The sequence below is a fragment of the Anas platyrhynchos genome, chromosome 5 (genome assembly GCF_047663525.1).
Source record: "Anas platyrhynchos isolate ZD024472 breed Pekin duck chromosome 5, IASCAAS_PekinDuck_T2T, whole genome shotgun sequence".
NCBI classification, from domain to species: domain Eukaryota; kingdom Metazoa; phylum Chordata; class Aves; order Anseriformes; family Anatidae; genus Anas; species Anas platyrhynchos.
Genome location: NC_092591.1, coordinates 31,789,057 through 31,811,033, shown reverse-complemented (window position 1 = coordinate 31,811,033; position 21,977 = coordinate 31,789,057). Strand labels below are relative to the sequence as shown.

The window sequence follows — 21,977 nt, the reverse complement described above, 5'->3', positions numbered from 1 at the left end:
GTGCATCCAGCCCCTTTCACAAGTGCCCTGGGAGCACCCCACACCTTGCTTAAGCACCTCCTGCCCTCCCAGCCCCTCACAAGGGCATCCTGGGAGCACCAAGCGTCTCACACGCCCCTTGTACTAAATAAACTGCAGGACAGTGCTTGAGGTAATTAACCTAGGGGCACTTAAACCCAGGGGACACGTAACCGTGGGTATGCTTATGTGATAGCTCGAAGTACTTGCAAGCTACAGGTAGTATCAGCAGAAAATGTACTGTTATTGCTGCCCCAACTCTCCTGGGGTGATTTCATGAAAGCCACTTCATCCATCTCCAGGGAAACTGAATTGAAAGACTTGGTCACCGTAAGCTCCCTAAACACAGCGATGAATGGACAGATAGTGTGGAGGAATGGTTAAGTGAAGTAGGTCATGTGAATGTTGAACAACTTGGAGGTCGCGAGCTAAAAAAGTATCGAACGCAGCTCAAATGAGTCTGGCCGATGGCGGGAAGCCAATCAAGGGACAAAGGCATTGTGTCAGTGTGTGGATGGGAAAGTACCTAAGACGGGATAACGGTTGAGGGAATGAGGAGCTAGCTGATAAGATAGGGAAAGTTGCACTAACCAATAGTGAGCTTAGCTTTTGCAATATGTATGAGCTAATTATATTGAATCATATAAAAGACGGCTGAGCTATCCAATAAATCGAAGTTCACTGATCACTCATATTGAGCATCTGTGTCTTCCTTCCGTCGACAACAAGATAGTGCTGCTGGAAGAGATCAGGAGGCTGAGGGAGTGTTGCAGACAGCATGGTCCCTAATGGAGAGGCCAAAGCAACCAAAATGAGAGCTTTTTGTCTCTCTGCCTCCCTGTAGCAGTAAGATCGTGATACTGAGCTTGTGGTAAAGCACATTCACATTTATTCACCTTTAGATGGCGCTGGAAAGCCACATTTCAAATAGCAGCTCACAGCTTAACTCGAAGTCTTCCTTTGTTAGAACGTCAATCAATGTACCTGCAACTATTGTGCTGACTCAGCACTGGGTGTGTGGGTGGGTGTGCACGCTGTTTTCACTAATTTTTGTGTGTCAGCAAAAACTTTGCAGTATTAGGACTATGGGAGAGCGCTGAAACCAATATAAATGAGTCACTCAAATAACCAAATGGTATAATAATGTGGAAGATAACGGTGAAGGCCTGGGCAGCGGCATACCTTCAAGGGAATATCTTCACGTCCCAGTGGCAGCAGTGTTACAGAGTTGAACACACACCCTATCATCATTTCAACTACTGTGTTGCTGTTATTACCCTGCACACCCGCCTTGAATTCATACTTGTGAATTGTCTCAGGTACGGCACTTTCTCAGAATATTTCCTGCTGGGGGAGGCTATTTTCCAGCACGCGAACAGGTTATACCTTCTCAGGTTCTCCAAGAACTTCCAAATGTTGCAGTTCTGTTTCAGAGGGTTAAGCATGGTTATGTGGTGCTTCCTGATAAGAGTGTGCTACTGCTTCCTGATAAGAGATTCCATAGAGAGATAAATCCTCGTGATGGAAATCACTGCCTGGCAGTGCTGACAACATGGCAGCCGCTGTTCCAGCCCCCACGAGGCTAGTGCCTCATGTCAACAGGCACAAGCGGGGCACGGGAAGCAGGCAGGAGAAACGGGCTTCAGCACCCTCAGATAGGAGCCTAGGGCAAGGCCAAGAGCTGGAGGAGAAATAAAAAAAAACAAACAAACACAACACCTGGGCAAAAAAAATGTAAAACCAGGTCTTTATTTACAACAGCTAAAGCAAACTGAAATGGCCACCATCATGAAGACCAGGCTGTTCCAGTGGCCTTTCATCAGAAGTCATCCGCTTCTGAAATCAAAGCGGTCTGTCAATTCACCCATCGTTCCTCCACACAGAGGCATTGCTGGGAGGTGCCACATTTAATAGAGAAGCAGCGATAAGAACCAAAGTCCTTGATGCCTCCATTCCTACTCTTCTTCCCTGCACATTCTCCTCAAACTTGGAAAAAAAAACAACACCTAAACTAGTCCCAGTAGTACTTGGTTGGCATTTTGGCACAGCTAAACAAAGGAGACCACCATCTATTTCCAGATCTGGACCCGGATGAGTCGAAGGGCAAAGAAATTGCTAAGTGATTCCAGGATGAGGCCAAAGGAAATATCTAGCCAATATGGGCTTGTTGGGGAGGAGGAAGACTGAAACCAGAGGGGGAATGCTTTAGTACTGCAGAGGTCACAGGAGGACAAGAAAATCAAATAAGCAAAGACTTGGAACAGCAAATCCCAAAACACATAGGCACTTGGTACAGAAAACAGACAAGATGAAACAGCAGCTTTGTACAGCTGCTTTGTAAAGTGAAAGGTTTATACATCAGGAAGCTTATACAGTGCAGGTTTGCCCGGAGAGAAAGCTTTTTTATTTTCCTCTCCCCCAACAGGCACAGTAATTTTAGTTACAGATTTCTTAACTCCAGTTATTGGCAGACTTAAATAATTCAGCAATGGAAGAATACACGTGGGGTCATGATGCCTGGGTGAGATGCTGGTCAGCCCAATGACGGGACAGAAGGGTGAGGGGAACTTGCAGTTCCCAGCTACTGCACTCCCAGAGTGCTCCCCAGGACAGGAAATCCAGCATGCACTGCATGTGGGTTGGGAACGACTGTTTTGTAAACAAAACCGGTGGGGGTGTGCTTTGCCGTGTCTGACACAAGCATTGCAGCCACGGAACTGCAAAGCCCTGTGAATGGCAAAGCGAGTTAAGAGTTTCTGAGGTTACCTTCCATGTTAATAAATAAATCCGTTAACTTTCCAATCAAATCTTTCCTCAACCTACCACCATCCCAACAGCATGGTTCAGAAGTTTCACCTGACCTCAACCTCTGCTTTTAATTGCAATGTCTTTCCAAAGCACGCTAATACCAGGGTACTGGAATACCTGAAATTAATTGTAATGAGGCCATAATCAGCTTCCTCTTCAATCTTCCTAAGACCTTTTACTATCAGAGGTTTTTTTACGCTGCTTTCATGGTCTAAAGGAATGCATTTGCACGTTGTATGGGAAGGTAGTGGAAAGATACTGTATGTGTGCAAATCAAGGCAGCCTGGGGACTTTGGTCCTTCTTTCCTGCAGGGTCCATCAAAGTTTTACCTCATCAACTTCTCACTGCAACAATTAGAGAATATCAGGGTTCAGAGTTAATGCTGATTTCATTTCAAAGCAGTACAGACTTCATTTCATCCCAGTGACACCAAGGATATTATCAGATCTCTGAGTCAAGGGGAAACTGAGACCAGGTATCAGCTTAGAGGCCAATTGGAATAAGTCACGTTCATCCTTCTGAAGTTTATAAATCAGCATCCTAAATTTTGCAGCTTCCAAGCTCTGCTGATTTATTGAACTTTTGAGTACTGGCAAGTCTCTGGACACAACTCTTCATAAGCCTAGTATTGAATATCAGTAAAGGAGGTAGGACAAAAGTGGTCCTTAAAAACAGGCTGCCAGACATGGACAACTAGGCAAGAGATAAAGTCTTAAGCATTAACAACATCAAAATTGTGTTATACATCATAACCCATTTAGAATGAAACATACTCATTTTATAAAGATACGTCGATGACCAGCTGGAACAATGACAAGAAGCTGGTGAAAAGTTGTTTAGAATGTCTGTCTGGAAAGTCTCAAGGATCCCACAAGAGGGCAGACTTAGAAAGGTGACGAACGAGTCTGTCAATCATCACGTAGGTTTTGTTCTGCAAAACTGCCACATCACAACCAAGATCAAGTTCCCGCTCTGGACACAAGATAGTAGAGGATGAAGAAAACAACAATCAGTCCTGCAGAAACGGAACAGAGTAACTTGCGATTGTCCCTCCCAGACCGTGTCATGGTGGAGAAACGCTTCACGCTGCCAGTCAGCAGGCCAGTCACACTCATAAAATCTGAATCCTGAAGGAGAAAGAAAAAACAAACGGAGACATTTTAAACTGGTGAAGCTGTCCCTGAAGAATTCCACTTCCTGGCTAAAAAATATCTGCAGAGGGAGCTGCACAGTAACTGCCCATTTTTCCACACCCATCACATCCCTCTCAGAAGGCCCTTCCCCTCCTGCGCTCAGGCTCCAGAAGCAGCACCATTCCCACTGCGCTCAAAGCACAGAAAAAAGGACAGGGGAAATTCTGTTCCAAATGTAAAACAATGTGTGTGCCTCCTTTTTTCAGTCAGGGCCAAACCACCTGCTACTGGGCTGTTCAATTGTTCCCATGCAGCTTTTTTCTGCCGGGAGCAGCTTGCTAATGGCAACTCTACAAGTCAACACTTCATCCAAAGGAAATGTCTCTACATGAAGCTAGCACCGTTCATGCAAACCAGGGCAGGATAAAAAGCATTGAGAAAGTGCAGTTCCTTTCCATTACTTCTTCTTCTTCAGCATAGGACAGCATGCATGTGCAACTCCACCAGGCAGTGGTTAAAAATTCCCTTATTAATTCAGTTCAGGCATTTTCATTTTGACTCCTGGTCTGTTTTCCTTATTCATAAACTACTTAAGAATTTCTGCTTATGTTTCTCTTCAAATATTTCAAAACCACCTCTGTTCTGGACGCAAAATATCATGCTGAGTAAGGGCTTCTACTTTAAGATCTTTTGCCTTTACATCAATTCTCCATTTCTCTCCAATTCTCCATTTTCCAGTTCTCCATGCTTTTAATTTCTGGGCTGAGCAAATATCTATTTCAGATACTCTGACACTGTCAGCGTACTCTGTTATTAAGCTTCCATGCTGAGCTCACACCTTTGACTCGACTGATTTCAACACTACAATTAACTTTTCTCTGGCTTCCACATACCAGCTCTCCAACATCCAGCATGTGCAGAAAAGGCCCTCCACACAGCAGTGTTATTGCACTAATCTCTTTCTCCAGTCTCTGGGTTGGATTCCTGTCCTCTCACAATTCAGTTTATGAAATACCTTTCTCCTAAAAAGCCTCAGCAGGTAATCCCTTTGCTATAAGGATCTGCCATTCTGGCCTTTCCCCAGTACAATGTGGTTTTCCATTAGCCACCAAAGCTTTAGAGACAGATTACTCTGGAAAGTGATTTTGGTTTTACAAGGTGTTATGTGTCGGAAAAATGACAGAACAAGGCACAGAACAACATGAGAAAGCCCAAAGCATCAGCCTTGCCCCTTCCAAAGACATCGGTGAACAGTCCTGACAGGTATTGTGTTACAGAGATTACAGTAAGTAACCCTGGCAGATTTATGCATTACCCAAAATCACAGGAACAGCTTAGAAATAGATCCACCTCACAGAATTAGCCACAGGGAGCAGCTCTTTAATTCCAGCAATGAGGTAACCTCCAGCTGTATTTCGGAATTGTGTTGTCCTACATCAGTCTTTCCAGATGCTAGATGCCCTGTTGCCCATTCAGACAATGTGATACTAGCAGCTGCTAAGTATCTAATGTTTAATTATCAGTAAGCCCAAGTTAAGGGAACTACTGAAAGCTAGCACACAAAAAAACATGATTTTTTACATTTCATTGGTTCCATACCATGCCATCCAGGTAACGATTCTGTTCTTCAGCATCTTTGTCAATATCCAGAGCCAGCTGTACAGGATAAGGGAAAAAATGGTTATTAACAAACTTTTAACAAGAAGATAGCTTTTAGTGCATCCAGTGCTTGTAAAACCACTGTGTGCATTAGAAGAGCAAGCCACTGCATCCTTGTCTCTTACACAAAAAGAAGAAAGATTGTTCAGTACAGTGACAACACAAGATCCTCATTTCAGTTTCAGGTTGTTGGAACTCTTCAGCTCTGCAGCGCTGGAAATAAAGTTTGACTACCCAACATCAACGTAGGACAGGGGTATTTAAACACTAGGACATGACAGCAGAAATTCTGTGTTCTCTTCTTCAAAAATGAGTCACTGATTTCTACTAAGCTCTAAATCAAAACATTCGATGTTAGTAAGAGCAAATTAGCATCAGTAACACCAAACACAGAGGTGCTTGAATTTTTAGAAGTAATTTACCCATGTTTTTATTATTACTTCTTTCCCGACATGTGCTTAGCAATACTCCTCTGTGAACCTTTCAGGTTTCTCTCCGTGCCTAAAACTTCCCTTAAGGTAACTAAACGCACATAATTCCCAACAGATCATGGAATCACGGAGATGATGTAGCTAAATCTCAAAAGTAAAGATTCACAAAGTCATCCCTTGCATTTTACTAGTAAGTTAACTGTGACATCACCACCACACTCTCTAAAAGTCATGAATACGTAGGAAGCCCTTTGTGTTAACCACACATTTGCACCTCCCTGGAGACTCTGAAAGAAAGAGGAATGATGGAGGTAACTTCATTCACTGTGCCATCTGATGTGAACGCTACAACTCACCGACTTCAGCCTGGTGACCTTGCTAGCCAGACTGTCTGCCATACGCTTGTTCTCCACATCCAGCATATCCTCCACACCGCTTCCATTCTGACCTGGGGAAAAGGAAAAGAACGAGTTTTATCAGTCTGACACCAGGAACTGCGTGTTTGCTCAATCAACGTGGTGAGCCTCGGTGCCCAGCTGTTGGCTGGTCACCCTGACACTCCCAAGGGGCTGTCAGAAGCTGCCCACATCCACGTCCCATGGCCACTGCACTATTAAACATTCCTAACCTTTTTTGACAAAAACGCATTGAAACATCCCCAGGACAGACCATGGATAAGAGAAACAAATCCTTAAACGCACCAAAAACTTCAACCATGGCCAACAGCTCTAATAAATGCGGATTTTGTGTGACTCTCCAGACACCTCCAGCGCTGTCCCACATATGGGATTTGGGTGGCAGCGAATTCAGCACCGGGACCCTCACAGTGTAAACCCTGCCCGGCCATTCCTGACATGCCTCCTGCCAAGGCGTTACGGGAGACGGCCATTCCCCCCCAGGAGAGGGAGAAGCTCAGCCCTCCCCGCTGCCATGTCACGCAGGGGAGCGATAAAGGGATGGCTGATATCGCCGACAGTATCGCCGACAACGCCCCGAGTCGCACCCCTTGCCCCAGGCCTGAAGCAGCGGGAGATGCTCCCAAATGGCGCCTGGAAGCGTCTCCTTCCCGCTCACCCCCACACAGCGGCGGGCAGCTCCCCCTCAGCCCGTGCCCGCTGCCGCCATCCCCCCTTCCCCTCACCTCGGCCCCACTCCGCCATGGCGCCTGCCGGCCCCGGCGCCTCGCAGGCGGAGCTCCGCCGGTCCCCGCCTCCAGAAAATGGCCGCTGAGCGCCATCACCGCCCCCTGCCGTGGGGCTCCTTGGTACCCCTGGGGGATGCGCGGCCCTTTTGGGGTCCCTTCCCGTCCCCTCGTGGCCAGAAGCAGTTTAGCTTGCGTTTTCCCCCCGGGTTAGGAGCTTTTCCCGGGAGGAGCTCGCCCGCGGCTGGTAGCCGCGAGGTTTAGCGGTTTCCTTCTCTCCTCGCTGCGCCGTGCTTGTGACACCTCCAGACCAGCCCTAAGAGGCGGTGGCGCCGCGTTCCCCCCCAAAAAAAAACCAACGCCGCTCGGTGAAGCCTCCACGGCTCCTTCCCCTCCTCCTCCGGTGCACGGAGGAGCTCGGGGGAGGGCCGGGGCCAGGAAACGCGGCAGGAAGCCGGGGCGGCGGGGAGGAAGGTGCCGGGGCTGCCCTCCTCGCCGCTGCCCATCCCCGGAGGGCCAAGGCTCCCTCCTTCTGCTCGGCTCCGGTGTGGAAAGGAGGTATGAGGAGGGAGCTGAGGGACAGAAATAAAAGATATATACGAAAATGAGGGGGTTACGGCATGCTGTGAGCTGCTCCTGCCCCCTGAAAAGGGAGGGAGGTCGCTCCGGGTACCCCAGTGTGGCAGCGCGAGGGACGCCTGGTGTGGATGAGCTGCTCCTCCTGCTCCTGTGGCCCAGGGCTCGGCATTTTGTTGTGTTTTTGGCTGCAGGGCTTGCCCTCTGCCCTCAGAGTCCCCATCTTGGCTGTGTTGGGGCAGGGAGGGGGGGATAACGCGATGCTTTGGGCTAACCTGATGCTGCTCCCTCAGCGCAGCATGATTTTCAGGAGCGGAGCCCTGTCTCCTGATCACATTTATCTGCTGCTCAGCCAGGCTGTGGGACGTGGCACAGAGCTCCACAGAATCTAAGCAGATGTACGAGCTCGTGTTTGTACTGAAATTTTGTTCGATAGTCCATGATGAGGAGTTACTTTCCAGCAGTGCGGGCTTGCCTGGCTGCACAAGCTGTTAAACTTTCGCCTATTTTTAAAATAATGATTATCCCTGTCATTATGCGCATCTGCTCATTTACATTATTATCGCGAAGTGCGTTGTGCTCAGTAATGACAGGCAGATTTGAGCCAGGGAGGCCAGCCACCCGCCATATGTGCGTTTTTACCCCCCTGAGCAGTGTCTCTGCCATAATCTGGTACGTGGTGTGTCAGGCATCGAGTGTCCCAGCACACGGAGCAGCAAATGCAACAAAATCCCAATTTCTTTCTTTCTTTTCACCACCTTAAAAGGTAGCTCCACCTTAAAGCAAGCCCGGAGGTGCTTGCCTATCCGTCTGTCTTTCCTCTCCAGCTCTTTTTACTCCACAGCAATGTTTCTGGGTTTATTTTTTTTGTTGTTGTTCTGTGCGGTAACAGAAATCAGGACAGCCAGGGGAGGAGGAGGAGGCAGGGAGCTATTTCAGGGAGCTGCTGTTATCTGTTCTGTGTTAATCCCCTGGCTGGGAGGGGGGAAGGTTTTTCTGAGTGCTTTACTGGAAGGGCATATATTAAACATTGAAAAGCAAAGAGAGGAAGAGGATTAAAGGGAGAGAGAGGAGCCTGGCTGCTGGTTGTACTTGGGTTATCCATCTGCTCTGCTTTTATGGATGCAACAGAGTGAGCAATTTCACTTGGGATTTTTTTTTTTCCTCCTCCTTTTCCCCACCCCTTTCTCACTCCCTCTCAGATCTCTCTGTGTTGAGGTCCCTTTGCATCACTATTATCCAGGAACCCTGGAAGCCCCCTCACTCCCCTTCTTCTCTGTTTCACCTCTGTTGTAGCTGAGCTGCTGAGATAATGGAGCTCAGGACTGTAGTAGCCACGGTGGAAAACGGGGAGCAAGACACAGTCCTCAAGGTGCTTCAGATCTACAACCAGGAGGTGAGTGGGCATCAAACCTCTGCCTAATGTCAGCTTCTGTTTACAAGGCTGGAAGCAGGCTGGCCATGTTGTGGGATTTCTGTGCTACCCAGCTGTCCCCAGTCTGCCTCCTCTGAGCGCATCTGTCTGCGCATTACTGCCATGGAAATGTTACAGGCTGCCTCGTCTTTTACTTGCAGACTGCTGCTTCTTTGATGTTTTGCTATGAAGCATCTACATAGCCTTGCTTTATCTTGTGTCCTTGAGATACTGGAAGAAAAGCACATAGAAAGGATTTTCTTTATTATCCAGATTCTTAGTAAAACCTGGCAGGGAAATAATCGTGGGTGTGAAGACCAAGTAGGAGGAGCTCTTTATGTTAGGCAAGGTTTGGAGGTAATGAAACTCACATCTAGGGAGGAGCTGCAGGTGAAATTCTGATTTGCAAGTAAAAGATAATTAGGGAAAGACATGAATGAAGGCTGCAATTTGATTCAGGCGCCTGGTCTGAAAGCTGACAATACAAAATAATGAATACAGAATATGAATAAGAATGGTTGGGAAGCAGAAATGGAAGTGATTCTAGCCTTACAGTGGTAAAAGGTTATCTTTGGGGGTAATTTACTTTTGAAATAGACTCTGGTTGTCAGGGAAGTCTCTTGCAGAGGGTTTTCGCCAGGGTAGGGCTGCCCCTGCAGATCTACGTGACTCATTCTGCACCATTCTTAAGTAGGTGGGAAGTCAGTGGGGAAAACCTGTGAATTTTTTTGAACGAGTGTGCAATAAGGGGAAATGTGCTACTATTTCCAACAGTCAGTTTTGAAATAGGAGAAATCTTAGCTAAGAAGTAGTGACTCCCTGTTGAAAAGAGGTCAGCGGGATCAACATCAACTGCAGCAGCTGTAATGCTGGAGAAATTAGGAGAGCAAATGGCACTTGATGTGCAACCAATCTGAGGCATCAAAACACAGTATTTTCTGTAGAATTCCTCCAGCTGGATCCTTTGTCAGTGTATCAGGCGTAGGAAACTTGTGAGGATGTCAGTGATTTTGCTAGTCTGCCTAGAATAAATGGAGCAAACGAAGAGGATATGAAAATGCAGATAAAATAAGGAACTTCCTTACGTAACTTTTTATTGCAAAAGCTGGTGGTTCTGTACCCTTTTCTGGGGGTATATGTTTTTTAATTCACTACTGAATATGCAGTCAATTCCTGGTTGCCGGGAATAACTAGCAACATGGTCTCGTGGAAGGTGTCCTTGCCCATGGTAGGGGGTTGGGATTAAATGATCTTTAAGGTCCCTTCCAACCCAAACCGTTCTGTGATTCTATGAATGAAATAGATCTAAAGCAAAACCACAGATACTGTGAACATGTATGTAAATGAGATTACGGGAGCCTGCAAAGAGGATGAGATGGGAAGAGAACAAGTGCCATGGATGTCTGCAGACCACATGAGTTCCAGGACTGAACTGCCAGTTCCTTGCAACGTGGTGCGACAGCCTGTGCACAGATCACATCACGGTGCTGAAGCACAAGAGGCCGGCCCCTGGCCCAGCACTACAGGAGCAGAGCTGTCCTGCTTCTGCACCTGAAGTTTCTCAAGTGATGCATCAACATCATCTTGGGGGAAGCAGAGCCATAAGGTGGTATGTACCGCAGGAAACAAGCTCTGCTGTTCAGACATGCAGATGGGATATTGGTGAACTGCAGAAGCTCAAGAGAAGGACTAGCCCAGTGTATAACAGTAATTGTTTGTGGTGAGACTAATTGTCATCATTGAGCAGTTCTGTAAGTGTGTGTCTGCAGTGTAACTCAGTAAAAGGTGATGGGGAGCACTAAGAAAATAATAGAGAAATATGATATAATTATACCCCATGTCTCTATCTGTATCTGATCAGGCTGTATCTATGCATACATAATTAATGTTTTCATAAATTTTAAATCGTTTGATTCTCAAAAGCATTCCACATGTTCTCTTGGTATAAATCAGAACTGCATCATCGACTGGAAAGTGCTGCTTTTTACCAGGGACCCTTTGATGTTTTGTGCTGATTAGTTCATTGGAAACTGATGTAGCCAGAAAGGAGACTGTCCTCCTAGGCACAGCCACAAGACACACACAGGAACATTTCATGTGAGCAGAGCAGAACTGTTCTATTAAGAAAAAGGATGTAATGGGGGTGTAGAGAAATTCAGATTTCTTCCAAAACAGGGTCCGGAACTGTTCTGTGCAGGAAATCAGACTTGACTGACAGTCCTTGTCTGTGACTTGAGGCAATGTGTGGGATAAAAGGAGAAACTCCCTCGTGCTGGGTGATTCACCTTTGGAGAACTCTGCCAGAAGTTAGGAAGCAAAGAAGGCAGAGAGGATGGCTGCTCTTCCTACCTGGTTCCAGCAATTCCTTCTTCGCAGTGCTTGCTGTCAACGTGTCTTACTGAAGAGGTCGTGAATTATTTGTGCATGTTAACCATTCTGCAGTTCAAGTGCTCTCTGAAGCAAAGGCACACAGGAGTAACTCAGGCTGTGAGGTGCCACGTGGAGTGGGGTGTTTACCTATGTCTATCAGTTGTGTTTAAAGAACACGAGCTGAAAAACATTATTACTTCCAGACATCGCAGGAACGAAGAACACAAGGATCCCTCTCCAAATAGCAAGGAGAGGGTGCTTTCAGGCAGGAAAAGGAACAATAAATAAGAAGGGAAGAAGTGTTTAGGCACAGCTTGGTGGCCTCACTCGGGAGAGGAATTGCCCAGAGAAGCTGTGGATGTCCCAACCCTGGAAGTGTTCAGTGCCAGGCTGGATGGGGCTTTGAGCAGCCTGGGCTGGTGGGAGGTGTCTCTGCCCGTGGCAGGGGGTTGAAACCAGATGGACTTTAAGGTCCCTTCCAACCCAAACCATTCTATGACTTTGTTACAGACTGTTGTGGGATGTTTATGATGAATACCCACTTCACAGCTGCAGCATTTAAAAATAAGTCCATCCATCAGATGGGCACAGCTTTGGCCTGTGGCATTCGGCTTCCAACACAGAGTCAACAGAAGAGTGCAATGGGAATTATTCATCACAGATCTTTTTCAATAACAAAAAGGAAGCAGGGGCTCCTGGAATAGCAGGGATCTTGGTCAAGGAAAGCTATTCTGACCTGGCAGTGTGGGTCACAATGTCTGTGCTTTCTAAACCGGCTTCATTCCCTGCTTGTTGTGATGCGAGTAGTTGGAGTTGCTTAAGAAAGGATGATGTAGGAGGAAAAAGGCAGGCAGGAAGCAAAAACCTCAGAAGCAGGAAGCAAAAACTTCAGCAACAGGGAAGTTGTCCTTTTGTCTGGCTCCTCAGGAACTTCCACTGCTCGTTAAAAATGCTGTGAGTATCACAGACCTCTCCAAGTGCTGTTACACTCCTTGCCGTGCTGATTCCCTGCCTCTGTGTTGGTAGGTGACTGTTTCTGAGAAGACCTCTTCGCCTTTGCTTTCTTTTTTAGACCTGTTGCTTTCAAGCTGAATTACTTTTCCCTGGCTGAGGCAAACAGTTTTGCTTTTTAAACTATTCCTTCATTTTAATTGTTTCTGTTCTGCCCCCACAGAAATCTCAGTGCTTCACCTTTGACGATGAGGAACGGGAAGAGAGGAAGGTAGGCATGCTCTTTGCTTTCTTCCTCGTGTTAGAGGGGTAAATCTGCTGCTCCGCACTTGTGTCCAGCAGGGCTTGATGGTTGCAGCTCCTTTGGGGAAAGAGATGAGTGTTTTTTCGAAAACTTGGTAAAGTACCTGCCCAGGGAATGGTGTGGTCAGGGCATTTGGCTCTAGTTTTTCCATCAGTAGATGATGGTTTAGGATCAAGGTCAGCATCCTTGCAACATTAGCAAACCCTTTGGGTTTGGAGATGTGTATAGCCTCGGCCACAGGTGTACAAAAAATGTGATCCTTTGTGTGGGTCTCAATGGTACAAGTGTGCTGGACAAAAATCATAGTAACATGCATGCCTCTAGTGGGTAAGTGCTTTCACCGTGAGCCAGCTGCAGGATTTGACCAGGGCTGTGTATTAACAGGCACTTTAAGCTGACATAATCTGGTGCTTAATGGACATAAACACCCCTGTCTGTTCACTTCCAGTCTTGCATTTCTCATGCCAGGGCAGACCCTTGCATGGCTGCACAGTGAATATGCTTGGTGGGCTCATCTGCCTAGAAACCAAAACAAACAAAAAACTATTTTTCCTGGCTTATTTTCCACCTGGATCAGTTTTGTAGTCCAGTTCATGCACTACTGCCCGTGTTAGCACAGCAAGCATAGACAGGGCTATCAGGGTGAAGAATGGGACCTCTTTTGTCCTTGCCATTGCCACCTAATGCTAGCGTGAAGTTTTTCCAGCTGCAGCCTGACTCATGGTCAGAAGATCGGGGCTCTTTGCCCTGCACTGCCTTGTTGTTTGAGCTGGAGCGGCTGTGCAGGCTGTGAATTCAGGCCCAGAGCTAAGGTGCTCTACTTCGGGGGTGTTTGTCATCAAACATGAATTGGGCATCACCGTGTAATTCTGCGTGTTTGGTTCTTCTGAAGGTTCAGCTGTGGACACGTGCTTTGAGATCCCTTTTGCCTGACTGAGTCAGAAAGACCTTTACTCTGATACCATTATCGTTAGAGAGACCTAGTGAGATGTTCCCTCATTGTGGTATGATTGCTTGAGCAATGGATTGCTGGGGAAATGTGAAGTGTTGCTACATGCAGCTAAAACCAAGCTTGGTTTTGTGAGGGATTACCTTTGCTCTCGTGCTCCTCTGCAGCTTGCCATCACACACAATACTGTTACCCACCAGGGTCAGCGTTTCAGCTGCTGTAAATTGGTGTTACTGGAGCTCTGCCAGTCTGTACCTGCTGAAGATCTGGGCTAGTAGGTCTCCAGACAGCCTTGAGATTTAGGGAGGTACTTCTTACTTGAATCTTCTGAGGTCTCTTCATTTCTTTTCCTATCATATCACAAACACTTCTGAACTCATTTAGTTCCTCTTCCCCTCCTGCAGCAGTTTTCTGATGCATCTCTCAAGCTCATCAGCCTGTTTCTGGAGCACCCAAAGCAGATGCCTCCCTAACCTTAAGGCTCTGGTGCGAGTGGACATCTGCTGTTGGTCTGAAGCTATGAAAAGGGGCTTTTTTTTTTTGCCCTGCTGTCTCTTAACTTAATGGAGCTGTCAAATAAACCGTATTAGCCTAAACCATCCTAACCACAGGTGAACCTCAAATAAGCAATCGTCCCTTAGGTCAGTAGCAGTAACCTGTTGTGCTCTCCCCTTTGATCTGATACCATTTCCCAGCCGTTCTTTGTCTCTTGCTGCTTGTCCTTGCTTGAATTGAGCAGGGACTGGATTCTAGAGCCAAATTGTTCCCAAGGGCCTCCAAATGTGCACCTGAATCAGAGCTGGTAGCAGGTCCACGTCTAGGTGATGCTCTCATCTTCCAGGGCAGAGTGTAACAGGGTGGGGCCCTTGGGGGAGCGCTGTGAGGTGTCAGTGTGTGAGGCATTCTTTGTTTCCAACTGCACAGAAAATGGCCCAGCTACTTATCAAGTTCCTGGAAAGAGAGCTCCAGCCATCCTGCCAGGTCACCTGTTTGGAAAGCATCCGCATCCTGTCCCGGGACAAGTACTGCCTCGACCCTTTTACCACCAAGGAAGGGTTGAAGACCCTCTCTAGGCACGCTGGCATCGATTACTCCGAGGAACTCATCCGGGAGGTCCCAGACTTGGACGTCATCCTGGAATCCCTCAAATGCCTCTGCAACATCGTCTTCAGCAGCCCTCGGGCCCAGGAGCTGACGGCTGAGGCTCGGCTGGTGGTGGGCCTGGCCAAGCGTATCAAACTGTACAACGAGAGAAGCCTTCCTCACGAGGTCAAGTTCTTCGACCTGCGCCTCCTCTTCCTGCTGACGGCGCTGCGAGTGGACGTCCGACAGCAGCTGGCCCAAGAGCTCAGGGGCATCGGCCTGATGACAGACACCCTGGAGCTGACTCTTGGCGTAAAGTGGATGGACCCCTACGAAGTTGCCACCGAGGAGGGACTCCTCCCGCCTTTGCCCCGGCAAGAGACAGAGCGAGCCATGGAGATCCTCAAAGTGCTCTTCAACATCACCTTTGATTCCAGCAAGAGGGAGGTAGATGAGGTAAGCTCCTGGATACTGCACCACACCACATCTGCGTGTTCCCAGGCTATGGCCTGACTAATGTTTTTCTGCTCTGCTTGCATTTCCTCGTAGTAGGTACTACCCCCCAGGCAGCCCCCAGTTATGTGTAAAGTAGCAAGAGATCCCTTTTCCTGATCGAGGTTTTCATTTTCTGTTTTGGGGCCAGGAAGATGCTGCTTTGTACCGGCACTTGGGTGCCCTCCTGCGCCACTGCCTCATGATTTCTGCTGATGGAGAGGACCGAACGGAGGAGTTCCACAGGTCTGTTAGACAATGAGATAATGATCTGCACAGAAACAGACCCGAAGCCTGCCCAGGGCAGGCCCTGCCTGACCTTGGCATTGCCATCCTCTGCTTGTATGGTGATTGTTAAGGTCAATTCTGAAAAACAGGCATCTTTGGTCCAGCCTACAGGTTCCTCATGCTGCTAGAATTGACTGCCCTTTGCAGTCAAATTATGTGCACTGATACCACAGCCTCCTGTTTCCAGGAGGAAATGTTTTGTCTGAGCCTGCCTGACTGCAAGGGTCATATTCAGTATCGTGCGCCAGGTCTTTTCAATGGTGCTACCCAGATCTCCTCTGCCTTAATTAAAGAGTCCCTGGGCTGGCCTTAATTAACTGTCTGTCTCTTGAGTCATGCTGAGAAATTGTCTGTGCCACACTGCTAAGCTTTATTGGTCCAGTGAGTGATGGAGGTCCTAGATACAACCTTTGACCACCCCTGTTGGTCCTACTTGGCCTCTGTGCCAAGATCCATAGTTTCTCAGTTGTCACTGAAGTCTTTTTGGACTTCCAGCAAGTTGTTCAGCTGTACAAAAAAGCAGTTTCATTTATTTAATTCCACTGGTGTGAGGAACTTGGGATCTAGCCCAAAGACAGGTTAGGTCTGCTTTAGGAGTCCTTGCACTCCTGGAAGTTGTTAACAAACCTTAATTTCTGGATAGCTAAAGAATTTCTATGAACAAAAATCCCTGACTGTGTGTTCACTCTTCTTCTTTCACATGTTCAGCCATACAGTTAACCTTTTGGGCAACCTGCCCCTGAAATGTCTGGATGTCCTCCTGACCCCAAAAGTCCGGCCCGGCTCGCTTGAGTACATGGGTGTCAACATGGATGCAGTCAACATCCTGTTGGATTTCCTAGAACGCCGCCTTGACAGGGTAAGTTGAGAGGCTGCTGTGCAGAATTCTTGGCTGCTCGTTTCACAAGTTCACTGCAGGGCACCTTCCCTGCATTCAGCCTTGAAAAGCCCAGCGCCGCCATGTCATGTCAAAACCACAGGAGCACCAGCAAGGCACGGTTACTTTGGAGGTAGTGCCTTGCAGAAGTGGCTGTTTTTGGCAGAAGCAAAACCATTATCGCTGGTAGGATTGAAACAATATCTATGAACCGGGAGGGTCGCTGTGTCATTGCTGCCACTGCTGGTAGTGAGATCGGTTGAGCAGCAGATGGTTAGCTGGGTGATTAAAATAGAAGTGCTCGGTTTCACTCAAGTAAATGGTGATTTGCTGGCAGCTTAATTGTTTGGATGCAGCCAAATTGTTTGATGGTTTTTCTGACACTCCCCAAGCAGTCTGCTGTCTGAGGACTGGCAGTCATGCTCTTATTTATCAATACCATTCATCTTTCTTCACTCCTCCCGAGCCCCTTGTGCTCTTTTGTTCCTCTGTTTCTGAAAGCCTGAATTTGCATTGTTACTGAGCTGGCGGTGGTTTGCAGTCTCTGGAGTTATTCCAAAGGTCCTCCAAATATTACCACCGCACTTCTCTGTGCTTGAAGCTCTGCACAACTATTTCTAGCACTGCTGTGCTGCAGAGCAGGACTCAGAAAGCCTGAGGAGTTAGAGGAGTGATGAAGCACTGAAACTCCTGTTGCAGAGGCTGGAATTGCCTCGGTGTCCATCCGTTTCCTTGCCACTCGGTACTCGTTATGTCCACCACGAGCCAGAGAGATCGAACTTGGTGTCACTGACATGTTGCTTGTTTTTGTGAATGCTTCTCCAGGGCCACAAGCTGAAGGAGAGTTTGACCCCTGTGCTGAACCTGCTGACTGAGAGCGCCCGAGTCCACCGCCAGACAAGGAAGTTCCTGAAGGCAAAGGTACTCTGTGGTTCCAACTAAAAGTCAAGTGATGCTGAACTGAGACAGAGGGGAAGAGCAAGCTGCCTAAATATTGCCATCCAAAGAGAGGGAGCTCCTCTCTCTCAATATTAGGTTCTGACATACTGGGGGTTGAAGCCCATGATACATACCTACAGTGTTTTTTCTTCACACTCTGTGGGTTCATTAGATTTAATTGATTTGTAAAATGCATGTACTTTTTCCCCTGCATGTCCCAGCTCCACTGATCCCCCTTCACTGTGGCCTTGTAGGTGCTGCCTCCGCTCCGGGATGTGAAGAACCGTCCGGAGGTGGGGAACTCGCTGCGGAACAAGCTGGTGCGTTTGATGACCCACATCGACACCGACGTGAAACACTGCGCAGCAGAGTTTCTTTTTGTGCTCTGCAAGGAGAGCGGTGAGTCACAGGGGCTTGTTGCACGCTTTGGTGAGAGGGAGTCCTGGGCAAGTCAGAGTGTGGGATGGGTGGCTCTGCAGACACCAGGAACTCTGTCTTCCCTTGGGCTGGATGCATTAGATAGGGAAGAGAGTGGAGTTTGCAAGGGCTTGCTGCCTCTCATGCCAATAGTTACAGTAAAGCTCTGCTGAAGGACACCCTGACACCCTGGAGATAGCCTGACCTGCTTTCAGACTCCCCCCACACCTTGTGTGTGTTGTCCTTGCCATTCCTGGTGCACGGTGTGGGAGCCTTGCTCCCTGTCACCAGGTTCACAGAAACACCGGCATTTCTGTGTCTCCATGGCCTTGAACCAATCTTGCTGTCAGAGCGTGGAGGAGCCGGCAGGGCTGCAGAGGCAGGAGGGGAAACACGGGGTGATCTGTATCTCTGTCCTCCCTTTAGTGTCACGGTTTGTGAAGTACACAGGCTATGGGAACGCGGCTGGGCTCCTGGCAGCGCGAGGCCTCATGGCTGGAGGTCGGGAAGAGGGAGAGTACTCGGAAGATGAAGACACCGACACAGAAGAGTACAAAGAGGCAAAGCCCAAGTACAGAACTCTGCTCCCCCTCTGTAGCACCCTTACTCCTACACCTCCTTCCCATTCCTCTGTCCCTTTTTTCATCTGCCTCCATGCCACCTCCCTTGTGTTTCACGTGCAATGTTCCTTCTTCATTATTTAAGTTTCACCCTTAGATGTGATGTTGTATTCCGCTACCTTTACCTTTTTTTTGGGTGAAAAGCCTCTGTAGCCGAGCTACTCATGGTGTGTGTGGTCACTGGTAGGTAGACCCAGTTCCTACAGCTGGGCACAGCCTCTAGAGCAAAGTAGATGCCTTAGCCAGAGCCTGTTCTGCACCAGAACTGCTCGTGATGTGCATGTGGCAGCATCTCTCTAGTTGGTATCCTGTACACCTTTTTGGTGGCCCCACATAAAGGCAGGGTTTTACTGTGCACTGGGATATAGGGGACAAGGGTTTTCCTGGCTTGCAGTAGGGTTGAAAGTGTCAATTACCTCTCTCCAGCTCCAGAGCCCTGTGCTGCTGGAGTGAATTTTTATTTCTTTTTATTTTTCTCCTTTCCTCACTATTGAGTGGTGGTAATTCAGGGGTGAAATGTGTGAAGGGAGAGCTCCAGAATTGTTCTCAACTGTGAGTCCCACACTTTCCAGCATCCCATAAAATGTGGTTTACGCTTTATTTTTTTAATTCTTTTTGGTGTTATTTTTTTTGCTTACTGACTTAAGGAGATGAAAGATGTGTTGCCTCCCCTTGTGCACGTGGTTTAAACCTGCATGGTGGAATTGGCAGGATGGGAACTTCTCACCAGAGAAGTGAGAGGGATTTGTATCAGGGGAGGATTGCGTGTAGGACATCCAGGAAGAGATCAGAGTCAATGTGTTGTTGCACTGCAATAACACAAGACCTAACCTAGGCAGCGAGACCAGAGGGCACTGGTTTGTGGCAATTACAACCAGCTCTGCCAGTGCATTCCTCTACTTAGTATAGGTAAAGAGAGTTTTTAAACAGCTTTCTTACCTCTGTGCTTTACCTCCCTCCTTTGCCACCCTGCCACCTCCCTTGTGTTTCATGTGCAATGTTCCTTCTTCATTATTTAAGTTTCACCCTTAGCTGTGATGTTGTATTCCTCTACCTTTACCTTTTTTCTCACTTTTCTTCTTGTAGCATTAACCCTGTCACAGGACGTGTTGAGGAGAAACTCCCCAACCCCATGGAAGGGATGACTGAAGAGCAGAAGGAATATGAAGCCATGAAGTTAGTCAACATGTTTGACAAATTGTCCAGGTACTAGAAGATTGTGTGTAGTCATGTCTGTATTAACACCTGGGTGTCTGTAACTTACATTTATCACTGGCCTTGGGAATGCATTCGAAGCATCTGCAAACTGAAGGGACATAAGGCAGTGGGAGAGATCCATGGAGAAATATTTCCAAATTTCCTTAAGCTGGGTGCTGTTACATCTAGGGGAAGGCATTGCAAGCCCTACAGACTTCTTTGATCCTATGGCTTGCCATGAAATTCCCTTACATGCCTATGGTGGGTTTCCAAGCACGTGCCACCTCCCCAGGGTTGGCTGAGTACTAGGCAGCAGCAGCAGCAGCCATGGTCCTAGCAAGGCCGCTCGGTAGGAGATGGCAGTTTGGGGACACATGGCAGCTAGTGCCAGCAAGTCCCCTTCCCTGTGGGAATGCTTTCTCCAGTCATCTTTCATCTGTGGTTAATTGGCATCGCAGAGAGGAGCCCAGGATCTGCTGAGGGTGTTCTGACCTCATACAGCTCTTGCTGCTGGCTCAGGGTCGGTCTGGGCTCTGCCCCATGGCAGTTTGCACAGGTCCAGCGTTCCTGCTGTAGGATGCGTCTGTCTCTGCAGTAATTTCCGCTGTAAACTTCTGTTTAAATTTGTTACCTTCCCCCCTTTCTCCACCCTGGTTGCAGAGAGCAAGTCATCCAGCCCATGGGCATCACGCCGAGCGGCAACCTGGCCCCCATGGAGAACGCCATCCGTGATATGGCTGACGAGAGGTCATCATCTGACTCGGACCTGGGGCTGGACTGATCCAGACCTCTTGCCCCAGCCTCAGAGAGCTGGGGAGCCTCTCTCTGTTCTCCCTTCGGAACTGGTGCTGCACCCAGAGGCTAGTACTGGGCCAGGACTCTCCCTGTGGTGTCTGAATCCAGCCTGGACCCTCACAGTCCACAGGGAAGAACACCTCCTGCCACCTCCCCAGCTCCATAACCACCTCTCCTTCCAGGGGATCGTCATGGCCTGGCTCTACCTTGGTCTCTCCCATTTGGCAGCTTTGAGGATTTCACACTCCAAATTGCTTCCAGGACTTTTCAGTAGGATTTTTTTTTTTTAAAATACGTGGTTTAGGAAAAAGGGTCGGGGGGGAATCTTTCTGTCATACCATCAGGGATCACTAATCTGCAGAGTATCTTGTGTATGTGCTGACACTTCTGTGGCTGCGTGTCAGCAGCGTGTACGTGTCCCTGTGTGTACAGTCAGCCCGATGTGAGGGGAGCTGCTCCTCAGGAACGTGGGGCTGCAGGGGAGGAGTGTGAGCAGTTATTGACCATGGTTTTGGGGAATGGTATTTGTGGGGTGCCTCAGCATCGTGCGCCCATTTCATTAGCAGGAAGCTGTACGTGTGTGTGTGCTATGTGTGGCAGTGAGAGTGACTGTGTCTGTGCAAGCAGGGCTGCATGGATGTACTCGTGTGTCCGAGGGGAGCACTGGTGTGTGTGCTGTGGGGAGCAGGCAGGAGGGGAGGCCTTGGTGACATTTCTAGTGTGTTCCCGTTGATCACAGGAAAGAAACTTGCAGGTGACTGCCAGCAATGCTCTGAGATTTAGTCTGTGGCATTGTGCAACATTCCCAATGCCACGGAGTTTAGGTTTTGGCATCATCAGCCTTTCCCAATCTCACACTTCCTGAATGAAAGGCCAAAATATGTGCTTTGTGTGCTGCCTCCTCACCTGCCTTGGTTTTCCCATAGACCCACTGCTGTTTGCACCCAGGGGCTGGTGTTGGTCTTGTCCTTTGCCATGGCTTAGATTTGTCTTTTTTTTCCTTTTTTTTTTTTCTTTCTAAAGAAAAATGTTTTAAAGAAAATATTCCTGTTTGTCTTATAAGTTTTGGAACTCTTAGTATTAGCACAAATAGGAATGCAAACATGATGCTAGAATAAAGGAAACCTTCTGATGAATTTGCACATGGCAGTGATTCATCAAATGTGGTATTTCTGGGCAAGTAAGGAAATATCTTTTTCTAATTAACACATGGTTTTGCTGCAGCCACCCTGAACTTCAGTTTTATTTGGGAGGTAAAATTGCAGCATTAAAATGAAGCTAGGTCAGAACCTCCCACTGTACCGCAGCCACTAAATGTATCTGAATGGGGCAATCTGAATTTAATCCTCAAGCTTCAGTCCTTAGTTTACAAAAACAAACAAAACTTAGTCCTTTTTTAAATTAGAATAGTTGAGTTGGAATAGACTTACTGACTCTCAAAACCTTTGTTGAGTTGTTGAGAAAGGTTCATCTGTTACATTGTGTAACTCCTTCAGTACTCTGGGGTGAATCCC

General features: G+C 47.8%; 2 protein-coding genes across 4 annotated transcripts; one reads left to right on the top strand and one right to left on the bottom strand.

Moving 5' to 3' along the window:
- Nucleotides 1-1,748: 1,748 nt before the first annotated feature.
- Nucleotides 1,749-7,325, bottom strand: BET1L (Bet1 golgi vesicular membrane trafficking protein like). Of its 2 annotated transcripts, none has more exons than XM_005030196.6 (4): nt 7,192-7,325; nt 6,407-6,498; nt 5,560-5,616; nt 1,749-3,954 (listed from the first exon to the last, which is right to left on the bottom strand). In XM_005030196.6, the coding sequence occupies exons 1-4, from the start codon at nt 7,208-7,210 to the stop codon at nt 3,787-3,789; spliced, it is 336 nt and encodes a 111-aa protein (XP_005030253.1). In that variant the 5' UTR covers nt 7,211-7,325; the 3' UTR covers nt 1,749-3,786. The 2 variants fall into 2 exon arrangements, with proteins under 2 accessions (XP_005030253.1, XP_012964511.2); XM_013109057.5 differs by lacking the exon at nt 7,192-7,325 and adding an exon at nt 6,752-6,782.
- A 282-nt stretch (nt 7,326-7,607) lies between these two features.
- On the top strand, nt 7,608-21,599 carry RIC8A (RIC8 guanine nucleotide exchange factor A). Of its 2 annotated transcripts, none has more exons than XM_013109056.5 (11): nt 7,608-7,749; nt 9,064-9,163; nt 12,726-12,773; nt 14,680-15,294; nt 15,482-15,576; nt 16,327-16,477; nt 17,321-17,416; nt 17,689-17,833; nt 18,278-18,422; nt 19,558-19,677; nt 20,329-21,599. In XM_013109056.5, exons 2-11 carry the CDS (start codon nt 9,080-9,082, stop codon nt 20,447-20,449), a joined length of 1,620 nt encoding a protein of 539 aa, XP_012964510.3. In that variant the 5' UTR covers nt 7,608-7,749; nt 9,064-9,079; the 3' UTR covers nt 20,450-21,599. The 2 variants fall into 2 exon arrangements, with proteins under 2 accessions (XP_012964510.3, XP_005030249.3); XM_005030192.5 differs by lacking the exon at nt 7,608-7,749 and adding an exon at nt 8,612-8,899.
- Nucleotides 21,600-21,977: the final 378 nt, after the last annotated feature.